General features: G+C 41.3%; 1 protein-coding gene across 4 annotated transcripts in view; it reads left to right on the plus strand.

The window, feature by feature from the left end:
- The window catches only part of LDAH (lipid droplet associated hydrolase), an 88452-nt gene that overhangs the window by 61809 nt on the left and 4522 nt on the right, over window positions 1-22121 (plus strand). For all 4 annotated transcript variants that reach the window (XM_074331739.2, XM_074331738.2, XM_019756685.3 and 1 more), the window contains one exon: window positions 10271-10353. In XM_074331739.2, the coding sequence (XP_074187840.1) occupies window positions 10271-10353 (83 nt within the window). The remainder of the gene's footprint in view (window positions 1-10270; window positions 10354-22121) is intronic.

Raw genomic sequence — 22121 nt, forward strand, 5'->3', positions numbered from 1 at the left:
AAATCGACCCTGAAAACCAAACCGAACACTCAGCCATATTGTTTCATCTCTGTTCCAAGCAACCAATTGCAGACAAACTTGGGGAGCATAGCCCTCCTATTTCTGACATCCCTTCCTTCTCTGATTTTCTCTTCTCTTCCTTCTAGATCGACCTTCTGAGCTCAGCCAAGTAACACATACTTCAGTGGTCCCTGTTTTCCCATTACCCATTCAGCCTGTATAACCGTGGTTAAAGGAAAAGCAGGCAAGAGTTACTTGTCTTCTTTCTTCTTAGGGTTCTTGGTTCAGTCCCCTAGTAGTGACCCTAGGATGATCCTTCACCACGCATCTCAGTCGTAGCCTCTTCCCACCTGCCTCCTGCGTCACCCTGGCCTCCTCTTGCAGCGACTACCACAGAAGCTGCCTTTGCCCAGGCTTCCCTGGCATCCCTTAAGTGATGCCTATTGCCTTGCTTCCTACAAACAGAAGAAGGTCCCAGCTGAGAGAGAACGGTACCTATATGACACTGGCCCTGGCAGGTGATTTGTGGACTCCTCCCTAGTGTATATCCCATGAGTGGTGAGCGTAATCAGTAGTCAAACCAGCCAGTTGAACTGGTGGCATGATTTTCAGGTTTATACAAAGAGAGGGGTTGTCAAGGACAAGGGAGAACAGGTCCAAGATTCTCAGTGGTCACATCTGTGCCATCCAGACATTCCCACCGCAGACCTGCTTCTCTGTGGCTTGACTGTCATCCAGACAATGACCTTTCACATGCCAGCTTGACTTTCAGGAGGCCTTGCGATGTTTGCACATTATGTAACGTCTGTACTTCAGTAGAAATCTTACGGAAACAAATGGAGGAAGTTTGCCAGTCCAAGTAGTGGATAATAAATCCTGCCCTATCTAGATTGAAACTGATTTTCTGTATCCTTTAGTTTATACACATATTTTGTTGTTGTTGTAGTAAGGCCTGAAAAATTCAAGGAACAAAAATATTCAAGTATCTCAAGTGCTGTTGCCCTTTTGGCAAAGATGGCATGCCCCTTCCTGTAGGCTGAGATTCTGTGCACTGGCCTCTTCACCAGACTGAGGAGTGAAACATCATTTCTCATCCAGCATTCAAAGAAGAGTAGCCCTCATTCGATCAGCGTCCTTTACAAGCTTTACCACAGTGTTCATCCACTCAATTTATATAACTGGATGGTTTTAAATGTTCTTTTTAAAGAAAATACATGGATTTTTTTTCTTTAATTCTGGAATGTTTGCTACTACATATTTTCTTTAGAATAGATGTTCTTCTATTTAATGAGAAATAGACTTTTCACTGAGACAGCTAAATTGGATTTTCTGATCAAAGCCAAAAGCAAATATATTTCAGCTTAGCAGTATCACAGGTCAAGATAATTAACTTTAAAAAATATTCTAGGGTCTTTTGGTTAGTTAGGCCAAATTGATGTTTTAATTCCTTTCAGTTACCTAACTAGAAAAACATAGTGCAGAGACAAAGGGCATTCCTGGTAGGTTACGTTACTTTGTAGCATACATTCTTGTAAAAGAAACTTTCATTATCTTTCCTTTCCATAATCAATATGGAAATAACTTTTTAAAACATGTACAGTCATATGAAAGGAACTTAACTATTCAGTGAGTTGACACATAAGCTTCACTAAAGAATCACTAATTTTTGCTCAGAATATGTTATGTTTAACTCAATCCCAGAATAATTTTTTGAGTAAGACAAAACCAGACTCCTACGTTACCTATTCTCTCATTTATGTGTGTAGTTTAGGAAAATATATTTATAAAAGCCAACTGCAATTTTGATGATTCGTGGAAGTTTAGCCTAAAATTCAGCAATGAAGGAAATGGTTTTCTTGTTTGTTTGTTTGCGTGTGTGGTCAATATTAATATTTAGGACAAAAGGTGATTAGATATGGCACTAGAATATCATCTCTTTTAGAATTAAATGACTTGATTAAGGTTTTACTATTTTTTTAAAGAAAATTACATATGTATTAAAATTATCCACCGCTCTAAAAAATTGTATTTAAAAAAAAAATCATACATCTAGAGTTGTGTTTTTCACTTTGGTGAACTCATTGTCACATATATAAGATACTCTGTTTGCAGACTAAGTGGATGGTTATAATAACCAAATTATTGGCTTATGGAGAAACACATAATATATGTACATTAAATGAATAATAAACATTTCTCTAAGTTCTGCAGAAATTTTAGAGTGGGAGAATTACTTTTTTAGGTCTGGTTTTCACATTGTTAAAAGCCACATTTGGCAACATTAGGAAAAGGTGGGAAATAATCTGGAAAAAAAATAAGAACTGACAAAGAACTCCCCCCATGTAAGAAGACTTCATCTGGGTGGGCTTCTGAGCATGCCTAGTCCTGCTTCACCTTCTGGCAAACTCCCTTGGTGTGTGCTTCTCCGATTGCCCAGCCTCACTGTGCTGGAGCAGCTCTGTCTGCATAGAGCTCTGCTGGAGTGCGGGATACTCGTGTCTCCATGACTATTCAGTTTCACAGTCAGTCCTCAACCCCAAGAATTTTGCTACCATGCAGCCCTGCTTCGCTTGCACCTCCCTAACTCCCCTACATTCAGCCACGTCTTGCCAGCCTTGTGACCAGTCAGAAGACATGCTAGGAGGGGCTGTCCCTGGAAAGGCTCTTTGTCAGTCAGCTCCTACCTCTGCCTCCTCTCAGGGAAGTCCTAGTATGTGTATATAGGGCATGATGCCACCATCATCCCCCACTCAGGCACCAGAATCTGATAGCTTAAGGACGGCATCAACCCCTGTGCTATTATCAAAAGCACCAGAAAGTTCAAAGACCCCATCTTTACTTGCTTTAATCAGTTAGGATTGAGTTTGGCTGGAGATAACAAAACTATTGTTACAGTGGCCTAAACAGATGGGGCTCTCTTCTCCTCCTGCACCAGGAAATCTACAGGGAGACAGTCTAGGGGTAAATAGTGTCGTCGTGGTGCCATCAGGGATGTGGGCTCTTTAGATTTCCACTCTTTGGTCCTTTGCGCACAGATCTTTATCTTCATGCTCATCTTCTCGTGATCACATGGTGACCTCTGCCCCTCTAAGCCTCATGTCTGACATTTAGAACGAAGGGAAAGCGGGGGAAAGCAGAGGACTTATTCTTGACGAGGCTTTGTCTTATTTAGAAAGAGGACTCCTCCCCCAGGAACTTCTTCCTATAGCTTAGTAGCCAGCACTGTGCAACGTCCCTAGCTGTAAGGGATATGGAGACGTCCTATGCCCTGACTGTCCCATGTCTCTCGAAGAGAAAATAAGGGTTTGAGGGGGTAGGTACCTAGTATCTAATCCATCCCCACTCCATCACAGCCCTGGAACTCATCTTCATGGACTTAACCCCAGCATACCCCACCCACCAAATACCTAGCCAGGTAACTCCATCCGTACTAGTTAGCCAGTAACCTAGCCACTTAACTCCATCTTTTCCCCACCATAACTAAAATCCCCCACAGCCACATCCCTCCAGAGCACCTCTGGGCTTCACAAGCCCTGGCAAGACCACCTCAGAGCAGGGTGTGCAGTGTATTTATGGCAGGCCCTTCAGAGCATGTCGAGATGCACCCACCACAGGAGAGCCTATCTCAGTTCCCATGATGAGTATTGGTTCCCCTTTTATTTTAAAGAGAATTTAAAATAAAACTTTTTGCTATTTCACATCTATTTGTGCGCTTACTAATGGCTATTCTCCCCGGCCACCCTCCCATCATGGAGGTGAATATACCAAACCCTTTTTCTAATCGAAGAAATCTTGTAATGAGCATTTTTAAGAGATTGATTTTTCTTTGTAAACATCACAGTATATGCTTGGGACGTATAGAAACTGTCAGACATTTTAAAGAAAATCAAAGTCGCTAGAAGTAATGCGTGGTCAGAATAACAATCGCATTTTAACACTGCAGTGTACACACCCACCTCTGGCAGATTTCCTACCTTTAAAATTCACTTAAGTAAACTATGCCCATCTCCAGTAATCCCTTTTGCTTTGGCACCAACAGCAATATGTCCCCAATGTAATGGCAAAGCCAAACGCATCGGAGCATCCTACCAGGGAATCTACAGACCACCAACACAGCAGAAACTTGGCTTTCCACCCCCAAGTTCTACTTCGGAAAGCTATTCCTACATCTCCCTAAAATCTCCTCTTTTATCATTAATTGTGGTTTTCACTTCTCACTGCTTTTTCTCTTTCTGCTGTCACCAGTGTATTATGTGGCCTAGTTTAGGGCTAGTCGCATCAGGAACTCTTAGATGCTCCCTCTTGCTGGCAATGACTTGTCTCAGTCTTATTCCAGTCCCTGCCAGCGGGGCTTACCAATGTCAGTGTGCGTGCATCAGCCTCCAGTTCTGGTGTCCATGGCGATGGCAGCCCCTGCTCATTTCACAGAAGGCCACAGCCTTTTTCTCCAGACCCCTCACCCCCAAAACACACCAGCTCATCTCCCTCCTCCCTCAGTCCCTTCCCACTTGTTTCATTTAACAATCTTTACTGACACCTGCCATGAATGAAGCACTCACATGAGCACTGGAGATGATGCTAAATGAAATGCAGCTCCTGCCCTTATGTTGCTTCCAGCATAGTAAGGGAGCCAAATGTGGAGACTTGTAATCGATGACGTGAAAGGCTATCATGAAAACAGATGGAGGGCACGAGTGGTACGAACAAAGGAGAGATCAGTTTTACCTAAATAAGTAAGGGAAAATAAACAAAATTGAACTTATAGATGAGTTGGGATTTTTTTCGGATGGACAAAATGACATCAAGATAGGCAGTGGAGCTGAGCAAAAGACAGCTTTCTGTTGTAGCTTCTGTGTACTTGGGGAGTCCAGTGATACCCTTTGACGTGTGACGTGACTCTCCTACTGCTCTCTGACTTTAGCCCTCACTCAGCCATTTTAAACCGTCAGCCACTCTACCATGAGTTGAAGTCCTGTAAGCAGATTGCAGACAATGGTAGTAAATAAAATAGACAGACTCCTCAGTGAATCTTTTCTTAGCACCTGTATTTAAACTTGCAATGAAGCAAAAGTAAACAACATTCTTCTAAATCATTCTCTTTCCTTCATGTTTTTGTTTCCATTACTCCTGCTACTACATATTTCCTTCCCTGTGGTGCTTGAAACTCTGAATTCTGCTGGGTTTCCAGGAACGCTCCTGACAGTCGTTGCCAAAAGAAATGTGTTTTTCCCTTAGGAAATTACACTTCTATTTGGTATTATTATTTCTGACCACTGTGTTGTGTTATGAGCATTTCTGAGGAATGAAAAAAATGGCTTCCTTGAGGCAATTACTGGAAAGGCAACCTGGTATTCTACTTTCTTTTTTTAAGCAACAACAAAAAAAAGTACACTTACATGAGAAATTATCAGGCAAAAAAAGAGTAGGAATAAAGATACATTTCCTGATGAAAAACTTACTTTTAGAAATGTGATTCCTTATAAGTTATTTTAATTTTTTAACTTTTTCCAATTAAACACGACACTACAGAAAAGTGCTTCAAACATAAATGTTTTAAAGTAAACTCCCACTGAACTCCCACCCAGCTCAAGAATCCCCATTGCTTGGATCTCGGAAGCTTCCCTTATACCTGTGCGTGTCCAAAACCCCACTTCTGAGCTCATTGGGATTGTTGGCAGAATCCAGTTCGTGTGGCTTTGTACCCGAGGTCCCAGTTTTCTTGCTGGCTATCAACTCGGGTCGCTGTCAGCTCCTAGAGGTTACTCTCAGGTCTTTTCCACGTAAGCGCTGTGTTCAAACCAGTGGTGGTACATTTCATCCTTTTAGTGCTGTGATTCAGACTTCCTCTTCTGCCACCAGCCAGAGAAAACTCAGATTCTGAAGGGCTCGTGTGATTAGATTAGGGCCACCGGGATCATCTGCTTTGAAGTCATTTCCACTGTGTGATAGAACCTCGTCATGGACCTAGTATGTCATCACATTCACAGATTCCACCCACACTCAAAAGGGAGGGGATTATAGAAAGGCAAGGAATATTGGTGTCATCTTAGAATTCTGCCTACCACAGACCCCCTGTTTTCCACTGCTCTGAAATGCTACCTTTGTCAAAAATCAAACAGCCATAGATAGATAGATAGACAGACAGACAGACAGATAGATAGTAGTCATTTCTTGAAGAGTTTATGTAGAATCAATATTATTTCTTCCTTAAATGTTTGGTACAGTAGACTGATGAAGTCACCTTGATAGTGCTGTCATACATTTTACTTCTTTGGTATGTTGTTACTGTTTTTGCTTTAAGTAATCAATTTTCTTATAACGAAATATAAATAACAGAGAAAATATATTTTAAATTTACCCACATTGTTCCTATTTATGATGCCTTGTATTTCTTTGTGTAGACTCAATTTCTAGCTGGTATCATATTTTTGCTTGAAGTAGTTCCCCTAACATTTCTTGTAGTACAGTTCCACCTAGAGCTAATTCTTTCAGCTCTTGTATGTCTAAAAAAAAAATTTGTCTTAATTTTTGAAAGCTGTCTTCACTGGCTATAGAATTCTAGGTTGACAGTTACTTTTTTCCTTTCATTACTTTGGAGGTATTACTCCACTGTCTTCTAGTTATATTATTTCAAGAAGAAATCTGTCATTTTTAATCTTGGTTCCTCTGTATGTATCTTTTTTCTCTGCCTGCTTTTAAGATTTTGTCTTTACCGCGAATTTTAAGCAATTTGATTATTGTATGCCTTGGTATAATTTTCTTCATGTTTCTTGTGCTCTGGTGCTTTTTGAGCTTCTTGGATCTGTAGGTTATGGTTTTTAGGAATTTTGGAAGTTTTTCAGCCATTCTTCCTTCACATTTTTTTCTGTGCTTTCCTCCTTCAGCGACTCCAATTACATGGTATATGAGACCACTTTGAAGTTCACTCACAGTTCACTGATATTCTGTTCTCTCATTTTTTTCCTCTAATTTCTTTATCCCTATGTTTCCTTTTGGATGGTTTCTATTGCTGTGTTTTCAATTCACTAATTTTTCTTCTATGAGGTCTACTCTGCTATTAACCCCATCCAATATATTTTTCATCTCTAGAAATTTGATATGGGTGTTTTTTATATCTTCTGTAATTCTACTTAACATGCTCAATATTTCTTACTTGAATATATGGAATAGTTATAAAACTTTCAAGATGTTTTTAATTTTTAAAAAGGGTTAATTATGATACAATTAAAATGTCATAAAACTTATTTTTAAAGCACACAATTCAGTGGTTTTTAGTATATTCTCATAGTAATGCAACCATCACAACTATCTGACTTTAGAATGCTTTCATCACCTCAAAAAGAAACCCCATACATACCCTGTGGACTTGCCTATATGGACATTGCACATAAATGGAATCATGCAGTAAGTAGGTGGGCTTTTGTGACTTGCTTCTTTCACATAGCATCATGTTTTCAGGATTGGTTCATGTTGTAGTGTGTGTCAGTACTAAATTACTTTTTATTGCTCAGCAACGTTCCGTCATATGGCTATTTCACATTTTGGTTTTCCATTTATCAGTTGATGGACATTCAAATTGTTTCTACTTTGGGGCTATTATGAACAATGCTGCTGTAAACATTCAGGTACAGTTTTGCATGGACCTTTATTTTCAGTTATCTTGGGTTTATGCCTACAAGTGGAATTACTGGATGTATGGTAACTATGTAACTTTTGAGGAATTGCCAAACTGTTTTCCAAAGTGACTATCCCAATTTACAATGCCACTAGCCATGTATGAGGGTTACAGTTTCTCTACATCCTGTCAACACTGGTTTTTGTTTGTGTGGTGTTTTTTTTATAACCATCCTAGTAAGTGTGATATAGTATCTCATTGTGGTTTTGACTGCATTTCTCTGATGATTGATGATGTTATGCATCTTTCCACTTGCCCATTTGTATATATATCTTCTTTAGAGAATGCCTATTCAAATCCTTTGTTCATTTTTAATCAAGTTGTTTGCCCTTTTTTTGTTGAGTTGTAAGAGTTCTTTATGTATTCTGGATACTAGATCCTTATTAGATATACGATTTTCTCCCATGCTGTGGGTTATCTTTTTACTTTCTTGATGGTGCTCTTTAAGGCACAAAAGGTATTAATTTTTATGAAGTCCAGTTTATTTTTTTTTTGTCAGTTGTGCTTTTGGTGTCGTATCTAAGAAACCATTGTCTGATCCAAGGTCACAAAGGTTTACTCTTATGTTTCCTTCTAAGAGTTTTATAGATTTGGCTGTTACATTTTGTAGTATAATCCATTGAATTCATTCTTGTATATGGTGTGAGGTAGTGGTCCAACTCATTCTTTTCCAGTTCTCCCAGCACCATTTCTTGAATGTTTACCAATTTTATTTTCTTTGTCATTTCTGGGTCAGTTTTGATTAACTTTTTTCATTTTGGGTTGTATTTTCCTATCTTGCATGCTTGATAACTTTTTATTCAGTGCCTTACATTGTTCATTTTACCTTGTTGGATTCTGGATATTTTTGTATTCATGTAGATATTCTTGAGCTTTGTTATGGGACGCAGTTATGTTATGGGAAGTAGTTTGGTCCTTTCTAGTCTTGCTTTCAAGCTCTGTTAGTTGGTACCAGAACAGCACTTAGTGTAGAGCTAATTTTTACCCCACCACCAAGGCAAAAGCCTCTCTGATTTCTACAGTTGACATATCATTAATTATGAGATTTTCTACTAGGCTGGTAGAACAGTAACTCTTCCCAGTTTGGGGATTGTTCCCTCTTAAGTCCTTTCAGATGGTTCTTTCCTCAGCTTCTGGCAGTTTCGCACATGTTAGTGTCTGTCGGTCAGTACTTAGCGGGAACTCAGGAGGAACCCTCTGCAGACCTCGGGAGCTTCCTTCCCAGCCCCCGCCCCCCACACCACCTTCCTACAGCTCTGTCCTCTGCACTACTGTGCCCTGCCAAAATCCACTGCACTATCCTTCCCAGCACATCCGCTCTGCCTCTCTGTTTTAAAATGTGTCCAGAATTTGTTTTAATCAGGTATAGTAAAGTGACAGACACAGAGACAGCTGCCTTTGGAATAAGAGTGTATTACTTATAGTGCCAAAGAGGACTCACAGTGGGAGAAAGGCATGGGGAAAGTGCAGGTATGCTAAGGGCTTGTTTGGGTGGAGAGATGATAGATACTGATTAGTTCCAGATAGCAATAGAAAAAAAATGTAAGTTTTACATTTTAGGTACGGCCAACCACTCCAATGAAAATGAAATTTATGCTTTGAAACTATTATTGAAAAGAACCTTTTTAAAGTAGGGAAGGAAAACTCATCATTCATACTGAAGGTGGTGAAGGAAGAGTCAGAAATAACAAGAAGCAAAGCATATACAAAACACGATGACTCGAGTCAAACCAAATACCTTTTTGTCCTTATATGTGAATATGTTAGGTCCTTTTATTTAAGAGAGATTTTCAAATTGTATTTTTGAAGAAATCCACTTATGCTTTCCAGAAACATACTTAAAACAAAATGACAAAAGATTGAAACTAAAGCAAAGGACAAATATACCAGGCAGATGATGACAAAAAAAGAAAGCAAAGTAACAACAATGTGTAATACCAATAAAATTGAATTCAGGGCACAAAGATGAAATGAAAGTTTTTATACCAGCACAATAAAGCCACATAAATTCGTGTTCCCTCTGGCTTTCTTCTCTTTCCCAGGTAATTTGACATCTTGAAAGTGAGGGTCACTTTGCTCAATTTGCAGTCAGTGTAATGAACTAACAACCCTCATTAAAAACTCTTAGAGATCCTTTAAACTTGTTTTAAAATAAACATATTTTTTTAGTTGTGTCCTTTTTAAAAAATTGCCAGGATAGTTTCACATTAGTAATTGTGTGAAGTTTCTCTGGTATACAGGATTTATGTATAAAACTTTGCTTCTAATCCTTAAATCATAAAAACACACTGATCGGGTATAATTACACACGTCATCTGCTTTGGTATCTGACATGAGGCTGTCACACTGCTCAACGTTGCTGTTGAGAAGCCAGGTGAGGCTGAACGGAGGTTCTTTTGTAGGACATGGTCTCATTTCCAGAAACAACACATGTTGCCTGACTCACATGCCTGGCTTGGCCTCGCTGATATCTCACATCAGATAGCACCTGCTGAAAGAAAAGGGGGGACCAGGAATGTACTACAACTAATCAGATAATTGTGTTTGTTCTGTATATTCTAAGTGCTTGACTTTTTTTTTTTTTTTTTAATATAGTTAATGCTGCCTACCTTGGGAGCCAAGAAATGATGGAGGTCGTGAAGAGAGACAACGAGACCATAAAGGAACATTTACCTAAGGTAATCACTTCAGTACTGCGAGGAAGTAGGTAGAGGGGCAGAAATATGTACTGCAGATGAAAGGCTAGAATTGGTTAGAATCTGTAGACCTCGGGGCTTTGTAGAGTTCAGACAGAGTTCTACTTCTAGTTAAAAGTAATTCTGTCCTTGAAAGTTGCATAGAAAGTAAGTAAAGATGATTGCATAGTTTCTTAAGTATATTTTACCACCTATTTTTGTTGGGTTTATTTATAGAATCAATACTTCCCTCCAGGGCCTTGTACAGAGAATATTCTCAATAATATTTATAGAATATGTGAGTTATATTAAAATGTTAGTAAAACGTAGGGAAAGAACTAACATTACTGTGACCTTATGACTCAGTGAGCCTCCAGTGCATTAGAGTGGGAATGTCCAGGTCTGACACCAAGAACAGTTTTCTATTCAAACAGGTGCAGAAAGGCAAAGATTGAAATATTTAGCATCCGTTGTCTGTCTGTCTGTCCATCCTAAATAGGATAGAGCTGCATATGTGGTTATTTGTGGCTAGTGTGAATTGAGATGTGTCGGAAGTGTGCAATACACATGGATTTCAGAAACTTAGGACCAAGCAAAAGTAAAATATTTCGTTAATATTTTTATATTGATTACATGTTGAATTGATATTTCAAGATATATTGGATTAGGTAAAATATATTATTAAAACTAATTTCATCTATTCCTTTATACTTTTTTTAATGTAGCTACTAGAAATTCTAAAATTGTATATCTATACCTTTATGTTCCTGTTCGACTGTGCTAATCTAGAGCTTCTCAGTCAGTGCTAAACTGTGACATCTGCTGGGTGCAATGAATTGAGCCCTGCTGAGTGGTCCAATCAGTGTGTTTTTATGACTTGAGGATTAGGGCCCAGGAATCTACAATCTGCAAGGACACTTTTAGCTACATTACTGGGTTTAGAATCTCTTCATAAACTTTGAGACATTTGTAAACTTGCCTAAGTGTTCATTCACATTTCTATAATCTCCCAATACAATTATCTTAAAGCAAGAAATGTGTATGTTCTTTAACAGAGTGTTTTCAGAATGTTGATCCGTGGTGGCGTGCCCAGAGAGGACTGTGAAAACGCCCGTCTGTGTGTGTCTGTGGCCATAGTGGGCATCATGTTTCTCACATAGCAATTGGCTAGACGTTGAAATTTGGGATCCAGAAGGAAACCCTCACTAGCTGAATGTGGTGGTGGTGGGGGAATGGGGGGGCTCAGAAGGACTCTCTCTCCAGCCTTTCAACTGTTGCCAGTTCTTGAATGATGTGAAAATACAAGAAAAACAGTACTTTATTTTTCACTTAAATTATAAGTGATTTTATTTCAAAAATGCATTTAAGTTCTCAAAGCTGGAAGTTCATAAAAACAACTCAACTCCCAGTTAATAATAAGACTGGCAGATGCTCGCTTCCAAAATTCACACTTGCTGACTGAAGAGACCCATCGTGTGTCCAAGCCCATCCTACCATCTGGGGAAGCCAGCTGCTGTAAAAGACTCATCATTCCTGGATTCCGTTTGTGTGTTGTGCTCAGAAAGAGGTCAAAGGAAGGTGCTAACTTATTCCCGTCCTAAGTTAAATCCATATGCAAGCGTAATCATTCCCAGATAGAGGTCTGCTCGTGGTAACTGTGTGTCAGGACTGTACATTTACTGAAACTTTTATGGCAGAAACATGGGGATAGAATAGTAGATGGCAGACGTTTCAAGGTTAATATTAACACTCAGTCCGAGGAATAAACTTTTCCAACTACAGGGAATGGTTTGGTTTTGTGTTTTAGATAGCATTCAATGTACTTGTGGAATTTGGGAAAGCAAGGCATTGTTTAGTTTAATAATGCAAAACTATCTTGCGATGAATTGATTATCATTTCTCCCAGCTCTCCACTAGAATAATGCAATTCCAATTCCTAAGTGAAATGAGGTACAGAGACAGGAGGTTTATTGCAACTTTTTGTTTCTGTAATGGAAAAAGAGGAAATATGCTGTAATTTAATATTGGAGAAAGTTGAATCAACATATGTCCCCATCTGCTTGAGAAAATAAGGAAATTCGAAAGGGCACGTAGTTGTAGAAAGACAGTGGTCATTGCCTCCTGCCTCCCAAACAACCCTGATAATTAGTCAGACTTGAAAACCACTTCCTAAAACTAGACCTGTCTCTACCTTAGATATTCCCGTCAAGGATATTCTGTCCCATTTCAACCCAAATGTAGGCCTTCCGAAACTTCATACCTATCCAGGACTGTCCAGTGTGAAGACATTTTGAACCATACATTTTGTTTTAAAGATCACCCAATAGATCTCAGTTATTCAACATTTAAAATAGCTCTGAAAAATGTATTTTTGTGCCATCCAGTCGGGAAGCCACAGGAAAGTTAGTCTAGAAACAACCCCTCTACTACATCACGTGGATGGCTTTTGCATTCTTTCTCCTCCCCTAGAGAATGAGCAGACCGTGGTCAGCAGGATTCGGTTCTACACTCAGATTTCTACAGCTGGATTGTCGTTGTCCACATAAAGAGAACTTTTTATTTTCTGGAGGAAAATGAGCCTTTTTAACTCTGAAAAATCTTCTGGGCTGATTGTCTTCCTTCCTTTCTTCCTTCTTTCCAAGGTCTAGAGACTTTGTACACAGTGTCAGTTGTATTTATTTGCAGTCCTTCATCACTACATAAAGTTATTTCCCTTTCCTGGAGCAAATATAATCAGAGGCATAGTTGTTTCCAAAAGAGTATAATACGGCCTGTGGCATCATGGTTGTCGTTTTTTTTGTTTTTGTTTTTGTTTTTTTTAAGGTGTTTTTTTTTAACTTTTATTTATTTAAGTGTGTTTTTCCAGGACCCATCAGCTCCAAGTCAAGTAGTTGTTTCAATCTAGTTGTGGAGGGCGCAGCTCACAGTGGCCCATGTGGAGATCGAACCGGCAACCTTGTTGTTAAGAGCACCACGCTCTAACCCTGAGCTAACCGGCCACCCCCATGGTTGTCTTCTTTCTTTACCTGATTAAACCCTACCTGTCCTTTAAGACTTGGCTCCAGTGTCATCTCCAAGAGGCCTTCCCCAGCCCCTGGTTTGGGTTGGATGTCCCTTCTGTTGGTTCCCATGGCTCCAAGTATCAATATTGCACCTATCACACACTATTTAAATGGTCAGCTTTCCCCTGTCACCCACCTGGAGGTAAGGAGCTGTGTTTTCTCACCATGACATGCATAGGGCCTAGCTCAGTGCATGAGACCTAGTGAGCAATTGACAAGTGTATCCCAAGTGGGCGGACGGGCAGCCATTCGAGTATAGACCCCAAGCCTTTACTGTGCCATAGATCTCTTTGGTTCTCTCTCAATGGACCCCTTCTCAGAATAATGTTTTTAATAGCATAAAATAAGTACATGAGATTACCAAAAAAATCCAATTATATTGAAGTATAGTTATCAAAATATCTTAAAGACAAATATGTCATATGTAATATGTGCATCTTTATTAACACATTAAATAATGAGATATAATAGCCATCAGAATTATTATTGTAAATTTGTAGTATGATGAGCATAAGTTATTATTTTGTTATCTATAGTTTACTGTGATTCAAAAAATGTCCATCATTTTACAGGTGACAAAATATAGGTATTATTAATGCTACTATGGTTTGAAGGAAAGACTAACTCATAGACAGAGGTTAGCAAAAATAAAGATGTAATCTTTTTCTTAGCCAAGTTTACATTACCCACCCCCCACCCTCTACTGCTGCTTCTACCCATGAACCTGCATGGACCTATAGACCCCAAGTGAAGAAGACCTTCTTCAGAGACACTAGAAAAGGTTAGTCCATGTGATATTGTGGCTTGGGCACTGGCCTGAGAGCAAGACGCCCTGATAGGCTACACTAAAGAGACTAGATTGTTTTGAGTTGTTGGGGAGCCATTGAAGGGTTTGAGCAAGGAAGTAATAATCAGGGTGATACTCGAATTATTAGACAACTGTGTGACACTGGTCCATCAGAACATATGCCACCTGTGAACAAACAGCCAGGTCAGAGACACCAGTTCCTACCAATCAGCCCTAGCGAGGAATGTGGCTAGATTGACAAATGAGGGGGACTACTTGGGGGGAAATGTGTGAAGAGAATGAGGTTTTAGGTGGGGAGACTGTTTAGAAGGCCTTTACAAGAGCTGAGGTAGTGGGATTGGGGATGGAGAAGAGGTAGAATTTGGAAAGATTTAGGAAGTAGAAGCAAAGGCCCTTAGTACTAACGGGACCTGAGAGGATGGTGACGGAGGAGCCTGAGGTGACTTCTCTGTACTGGATTTGGTAACAAGATAGGGAATGTGGGAGGAGAAGCACTGGCAAACGGCGGGCGGTGGTTGGGAAAGGAGTCATTTTGGTGCTGTGTTTACGATACCTGTGGGACCTCCAAGTGGGCACATGCCTGGCAGGTAGCAGGATAGGTGGGTAGGAAGCTTAGAAGATAGTCTGGGCTGAATGATTGGAGAGTGATGAGGATATATGTGAAGCCATGAGCACGATGACAGTAACCTAAGGAAGTATGTCGTGTAAGGAGAGAAGACATCTAAAGATTGATTCTGGGGAAGCACAGCCTAAAGGTTGGGAGGAAGGCGAGGACGTAATGAATAAGACGGAAGTGGAGGGGGAAGGGCTGGGAACAAAAGCCAGGTTGGAATAAACCAAAGTAAGAGAGTCAACTGTACATTTTCGCCACCCCACTCCCAGTTCTCCTGGGAGCCTCTGGGGTCTGTTCTGCTTTCATGAGGCACCTGGTGTGTCTCAGGCAAATAGGAGGTCAGCTTTCCCTTGTTCTGTCATTGTTCTAAACTGCAAGGGGATGTGTGTCTCATTCGTAGAAAAGTGAATTAGTGTTTGATTTAGAAACTTGAAGTTTTCATTTAAAACTCACTGAGGAGGGAAATTCTAAACTGCCGTGACCATCTTTGGCCTAGGCTCATGGAAACAGCTGGTGTGTGCTACCGCCAGACTGGTCTGAGCTTCACTGTCAGTCACTAGGGCTCTGCAATTGTTCCCAGTGAAAGCCCAGGAGACACAGCTTTCTGACAGAGGTGGGCAGTGCTGGAGGGGCTGCCTGCAGAGTGGTGCTACTCCTGCCCCCAGAGCCCAGGACAGGCGACAGTGTGGTTTGTGAAAGGGGCAAAGTGTCCCAGGAACAGAAATGCCTCTGCTCTGGCTCCCCCCAACCCTCCCCCGCCATCCTGCTTAGCCCACCTGAGCCCAGAGGTGCATGTTGCCTTTGGGGACAAATCTCATGCAGCGTTTGCGGATTCGGGCATGCAAATCCTTCAGACATGCACAGGCCCTGCCTAGTGGAGCATAAGAAGCGCTCCCTGGGCCCGCTAACCAGCACTGCCTTTCCGCCAAGCCTCCGTCTGAAACTGATTGTGTTAGTTCTGCCTGTTTAATTTGAAGCCTGTTCAGAATGTCATAATCATCCTGGAAATTGATAGGTTTGTTTTTATCTCAGTCATTTTGACCTTGAGAGCCTCATTTTAGGCACTTGTGTTAGCATCCCCTTGAGCTCTCCAGTGGAGCGTGGTCGAAAGGAGGGGAGGGTACATTGGGGAACACGTCGTCAGAGTCACAGCCTGAGGTTCAAACTCCAGCCCGGCCACCTGCTCCCTTGTGTGACCTTGGTTAAGCTTCTTGACTCACTGTGCCTCCTTTTTACATGAATAAAATGGTTTAGTGATAGTATCTATTCTCATACAGTTGTTCCAAAAATACAATGCTACAATTTATATAAATACCACATAAGAGTGTCTAGCATGCACTAAGCATTCAATAAAAGGTGATTATTATTTTTATTATTAAAGTTAATTATATCCTAGATATGTCTCTGAGTACTTTAAGAAGACTGTTTGCCTAACTTTTCCTCCCCACACACACCACTTCACAGAAATTTCCATTCTGTAATGAAAGATTTTGATGTGTTAAATATGTAGCCAAAGGACGCTGAAGCCCCAATCCCATTCTAGCTCACAGCCACTGCCCCGTGTAAGGTGTCACAGGGAGACGTTGTGGAGGACAGTGGTGAAGGAAACCACAGGGGCACTTCATCTTCACCAGGACTTGGGCCCAGTACCTAATGCAGCGAATTCTGACGAGCTGGACTTGGCCATTTCTCTAAGTTGGTTAAGCAAGACCCTTCTGGCACATCTGCCACTTTACTGAGGCATACGCGTATACCAGGGAGAAACAGAAACACAGGAGGATAAATTTACTCCCAATGCCTCACACTCTGCTGCCTCACCAGAGGAAAATAGACACTTTGGGTCAGCTCCTCACTCTAGCCCCAGGGAAGAAAGAGACGAAGCCAGTCACCAGATGGCCCGGTGCCTTCCACCCAGGAGTGCGTGGGTTCTGGCCCTTTACACTTGCCTTACGCAGCAGGGAGAGAGCCCCACTTTGCAAGCCTTTGATGCATGGTGGTTCCAACCACTGAGAAGTGGTCCAGTCAGGAACCAGGCTGGACCTGCTCCTCCTTTGGGGTGCCGATTCCCACTGTTCCCCTGGGCCCTGCAGAGGGAAACAGGGCTCAGTTGTCCTCACGGATTGTGCCTGCACCTCCCTCCATCCTCAGCCACTTTTTTCAATCTTTGGGGATTTTAATTCTCACTTTCTTAAGAATGGTAATTGAGCCAGTTTGGGATAGAAGGAAGAAAGGAAACAAGATAAATTGGAAAATGAATTTCCTACACTGTCTCCCTTTCTGTAGCAGTTCTTCAAGTTCCTAAAAATGTTTGCTCAGAAAGACTGCAGTGAAACTTTAAAGACTTGTGATTGGTAGTTCTCTGTTCCCTAGAGGATAAGATTTTTAAATAACTGAAAAGAGCTGCTTATATTACAGAATAGGTTTCCTTTAAGGTTGCAAGGTGGAGGCTTAAGTGTCTGACTTTGGGGGGAGGGGAGAGGCAGAGGGCCACTGCTGCCTTCCAGCCTGTTCTGGATTCTCCCCAGAGGCGAATGCACTGGAGGACCTGAGGTCTGTACCCTGAGCCTGGGAAAGCAGGAAGGGGATGAAAATAGGGAAATGAAGGCAGGGCAGGAAGTCCAGCTGGGGCATAGGAAGCCTAGGTGTTTGGGTACTAATATGACTCCTTGGTGAGCAACTGGCGGCTTTATGTCTGACCTTTTGCTTCTTTGATTTAAAAAAAGAAAAAAGAAAAGAAACAACAACAGCAACAACAAAAAAACTGGCCAAGTGGGAGCTCTTTCAGAGAAGCAAAGAAAAAGTGAAGAGAGCAGGAATGACACAACTTTTCTTAATTTCTCACAGTAAGGCAGAGGAAATGCATCTCCTCCCTGAGCGCATGCAGCGTTGTGCTTTGGCTTTCTCAGTGCTGGCTGGCTGTTCCCGGCCACACAGTGTGACAGCTCAGGGCACTCTTCTAAAGAAATCAACCCATAACCTTAGTTGGGAAGCCTATCAATTGAGCACGAGGGAGCTATGGCTCTTTATGAAATGCTAACAAAGGAGCCTCCCACAGCCCAGGATCACAGGGGCGTTATATCTGCTGTTGTGAGAACCCAGGGGCTCACCTATGAGCCCTACCAGGAAGGGAACTCACAGTCTCAGAAAACTGGTGCCTTGCTTTGTTTTGAAAGCTACACATCAAGAATGCCCAAATGGCACTGCCCCTTAGGTTCCAGGCCTCCTTTGTGAGTAAAAGTGGGTGAAAATCCACTCAATAAGCTGAGTGTACATAGTGGTGAAGGTGGGGGTGTTCTTCACTGTTTATTGGTTGATGATTTATCTTCCATCCAGTGTCTTTCTCCACTATCGTTTCAGTGGAATGCAGCGTGTGTGTGTGTGTGTGTGTGTGTGTGTGTGTGTAATAATGAATAATGTATAGAAGACTTTGCTTTAGGCTTAGAAAAATATTTAATACTCATATATTTTCTGAGCCTGACATATCAAAAGCAGCTTATCAGAAGAAAATATATGTTCTAAGAAACTAATTTAAGGTCATGTGGCTCCCTTTTCCTTTGACCTGGGCACAGCTGCCATTGTGTGGAAGAATCTAGACAGATTTTGCCCCCACCGTTAGATAGTCTCGGTCTAGAGGTCCCTTTGGTCATCGTCCCCATTGTAATAGCAACTACCCTTTAAAAGTGCTCACTGTGTGTCAGGTACTAGATATGCTTTGTTTTCTAATCCTCAACACCAGCCCACAAGGTAGCAGTTTCGATCCCCACTTTACAGATGAGGAAACAAGCACAGAGAGGCTAAGTCACTGGTCAAAGGTAGCAGCACTAGTAGATGGAGAACCAAGATTCCGATTTTGGCGGATACGCCAAGGGCCCAGGCGCTTAGCAGTGCCCCCGCCTCACGGTACTCCCCATGGTACTGCATGATGAGCGTCAGCATTTCACAGATTGTTTTACCATAATGGAACATAGAGGCTTTATGAGAAGCCCTTTCGCTCGGAACATGCTAGCCCCAGAAACACCACTTACCACTCTGCCCAGGTCTACACTATATCGTGGAAACAGATTGCCCACAGCCCACTTGAAGGAATCAAGTTCAATTCACTTAAGTACTGAGAAGAACTAATTTACACCAAACTAGGCTACATGGTAAATTATATTCTAAGGAGCTTTTAAAATTCAGTTTATCCATAAACTTAACAAAAGAAAAAGTAAATAAACAAAATTTTAAGACAATGAAAAACTTTCTTGTTTAGACCTGAGACTTCTGTAATGCCTGTCGTCCCACTGGACTGTTGAATAGAGAGAAGTAATTCAGATTGAGATTTTTTTCCCGGTTTTATGGAGACATAATTGGCATATAACAGTGCATTAAAGTGTACAACGTAATGATTTGATATTTGTATATATTGTGAAATGATCACCACCATAACATCCATTACCCTCATAGTTACAATTTTGTTTTCTTGTGATGAGAACTGTTAAGGTCTACTCTCTTAACAACTTTCAAATATACAGTATAATACTGTTAACTATAGTCCCCGTGCTGTACATGACATTCCCAGGACTTACTCATCTTATAACCAGAAGTTTGTGTTTTCTGACCACCTTCGCCCATTCCTCCCACTCCCCACCCCTTCCCTGCCTCTGGCAACCACAAATCTGTTCTGTTTCTATAAGTTCACCTTTTTTAGATTCCACATATAAGTGAGATCATAGAGTCTTTGTCTTTCTCTTTCTGACTTATTTCACTTAGCATAATGCCCTCACGGTCCATCCACGTTGTCACAAATTTCAGCATTAGCTTGTCTACACACACACACACACACACACACACCACCAGATAGAGATTTTTGCGTTATGTCTTTTTCATGATTAACATCTTAAGATGTTGATATATCATTAAAAGTGATTTTTGTTAGTAGCCAAATCAAATTTATAAACTTGGTTCATAAGATGGTTTCTAGTATCATTTCTCTATACATTCTCTATTATAATTAAAAAGCTTTGTAGACTCTCTCAGAGCAGAAGTAGGTTTTCCTGCTTTGGGCTCCTACACTGTGTCCGTACCTCTCTGCCTGTTGTGTTGAAGGGCCAGTTTGTACATGCTTATGTTTTTCCCTACTCTGGGAGCTTCACCAGGACAAGGCTGTCTTACTTCTGAGCTTCAGCCACTTAACCAGTACCAGATGAGACAGAAGTTGAGGGTCATTTTTGGTGAATCTGTCAGTTTCAGCAACACAAAGTGAAAAGAAAAAAGAAACATGAGAAAAGACAAATGTGGCGTCTATATGGCAGCAAGCTGCAGCAATTTGCGGGGACATTTTAGCAGGGACATGTCTCCTTAGGGGAACCCTGAAGAGTTCAAGGAAAATAACACAGACTATAGTGCAGAAAACACACAAGGAAAAATGAAAGCACAGTCCTGGGGAATCAAAATCTAGAACTGAGAAAATTAAACTTCATATTTAATAGCAAAATGGACTACATAACATGACAACGATTTGGAAACACAATAATTTCCACGTTGATAATGTATACTTTTTATCAACTCTCATGCATGTCAAAGCAAGTGCCAGAGAGAAATAACCTACAGCAATTAATTTATTTTCTTACAAAACTTTGAATTCAAGCCTTCTGCTTATAGCCTGGGATTCTTAGTTAACAATTCCAGTATTTTCACAGCAGTTACCACATGCAGCACCCCAGAACTGTAGAGACTTTGAGAAGACTTTAAAGATAGTTGAGTTTGTACCTGTCATTGATTGTTACACTCAGTTTTCATATCCAGTTTAAGACATCCCGGTATTCAGGTTTTGTGTTTGTGTGGCATAGGTCCCTTCGTTGTTAATGATAAATTGTAGTAAAAGGCACTGATTGGGAATGTTCTCTCTGGACTTAGAGCCCAGCTTTGCAACTCACTAATTGTTTAAACTTAAGCAAGTTAGTCTCTCTAAGCCTCAGTGTCCACTGCTGTAAAATAGGGGTAAAATATCTTCCTCAAGTATTATTGTAAGGACTCAGTGAGCACAGAGCTTACTTAGCACAGAGCCTGGCACATTATTGCGAGTTTTCATCAGATCATTATTCTTCATTGTGATGCATTTGTACATATCAACACAATAACAGCACCACTCTTAACCACTGTGCTTTAGTGTTCAGTTATTTCTCTCTACTTCACCTGTCCCCCCATCCCCCACGACCTCCATACACCCCATGCTTTCTCAGTTTCCTGTTTAGGGTTACGGGTTCAGAGTCCTCTGTTCAGATCTATTGCCTGTGACTAATAATCTATAGGGAGCAGGAAGTATCTTGAGCCAGTGTATGTGAAGGCATTAGAAATAACCACGTGCTGTACTTGTAAGCCAAGATTTTCATAGAGAGCCCGTCAGTGAATATAGCCTGAAGAACTTGGGAAAAAAGAGACATTATCCCACCAGCACTTAGAGATTTAACCCAATACAACCAACTCTAAATGGTTGCTGGTCACGGAGGATCGAGAAATAAAATCAGATAAACAAATGGCAAGTCTTGCCTCCTCACTGTTGCGCTGTCTTGCGCTCTTACGTCACTTTGTGTTGAGGTTCCTAATACCTGCCGTTGGCAGTGCGTGCCCCCAGCCATGTCTCTTGATACTGGAAGGTAGATGTAGGGTCCCTCCTCATCCTTGTTTATTGCTCGTGGGGGAAGCCTGGAGGTGCTCCTACACAAGACAACGAGAGAGCCTAGATGAGGGACAGCTGGTGGGCAGCAAAGGTTCCCCAGAGAGTTGGTGCCCAAGAATCTGGCTGACAGAGTCACACACAAAGGGAAGGATGGCATCTCCCCAGTGCTGAGGCTTGTCAGGCTGGACTTCTCATTGGAGACATTTCAAGTTGTAGTTTCCTCACTGAAAAGTAAATGCAAAGTTCTCCCTAGACATAGTCTGAAAGAGCAGGTGCTTGCATTGATGTCGTTCTCTTTGTCAGAGAGATTTTATAGGGAGGTCTTTTCTGCTGTGCTTTCCTTCCTGCTGACCCTTTCGTGTTAGGGTTTTTCAGAAGACTTCACCGCTGTCGCTTGTACTGGTGTGGGGGCTCCCAGAGTGCCCTTCTCAGGATCCAGGTATCTTCAGGCACTGGAGCAGAGGGACAGACCTGACGGACTCAAGCCCAAGTCTGGATTTCCAGACTTCTCAACACTTTTTCATACTGTGAGGAAGTGTGGAGCAACTGTGCACAGTGGCTGCCCATACACGATTTCCTGGATGTAGTTTAAAGGATTCTTGGTGGTAAGAGTAGGGAGTGGTTTAG

This window comes from Rhinolophus sinicus, chromosome 2 (assembly GCF_057876585.1).
Source record: "Rhinolophus sinicus isolate RSI-liver-muscle chromosome 2, RSI-T2T, whole genome shotgun sequence".
Taxonomy (NCBI): domain Eukaryota; kingdom Metazoa; phylum Chordata; class Mammalia; order Chiroptera; family Rhinolophidae; genus Rhinolophus; species Rhinolophus sinicus.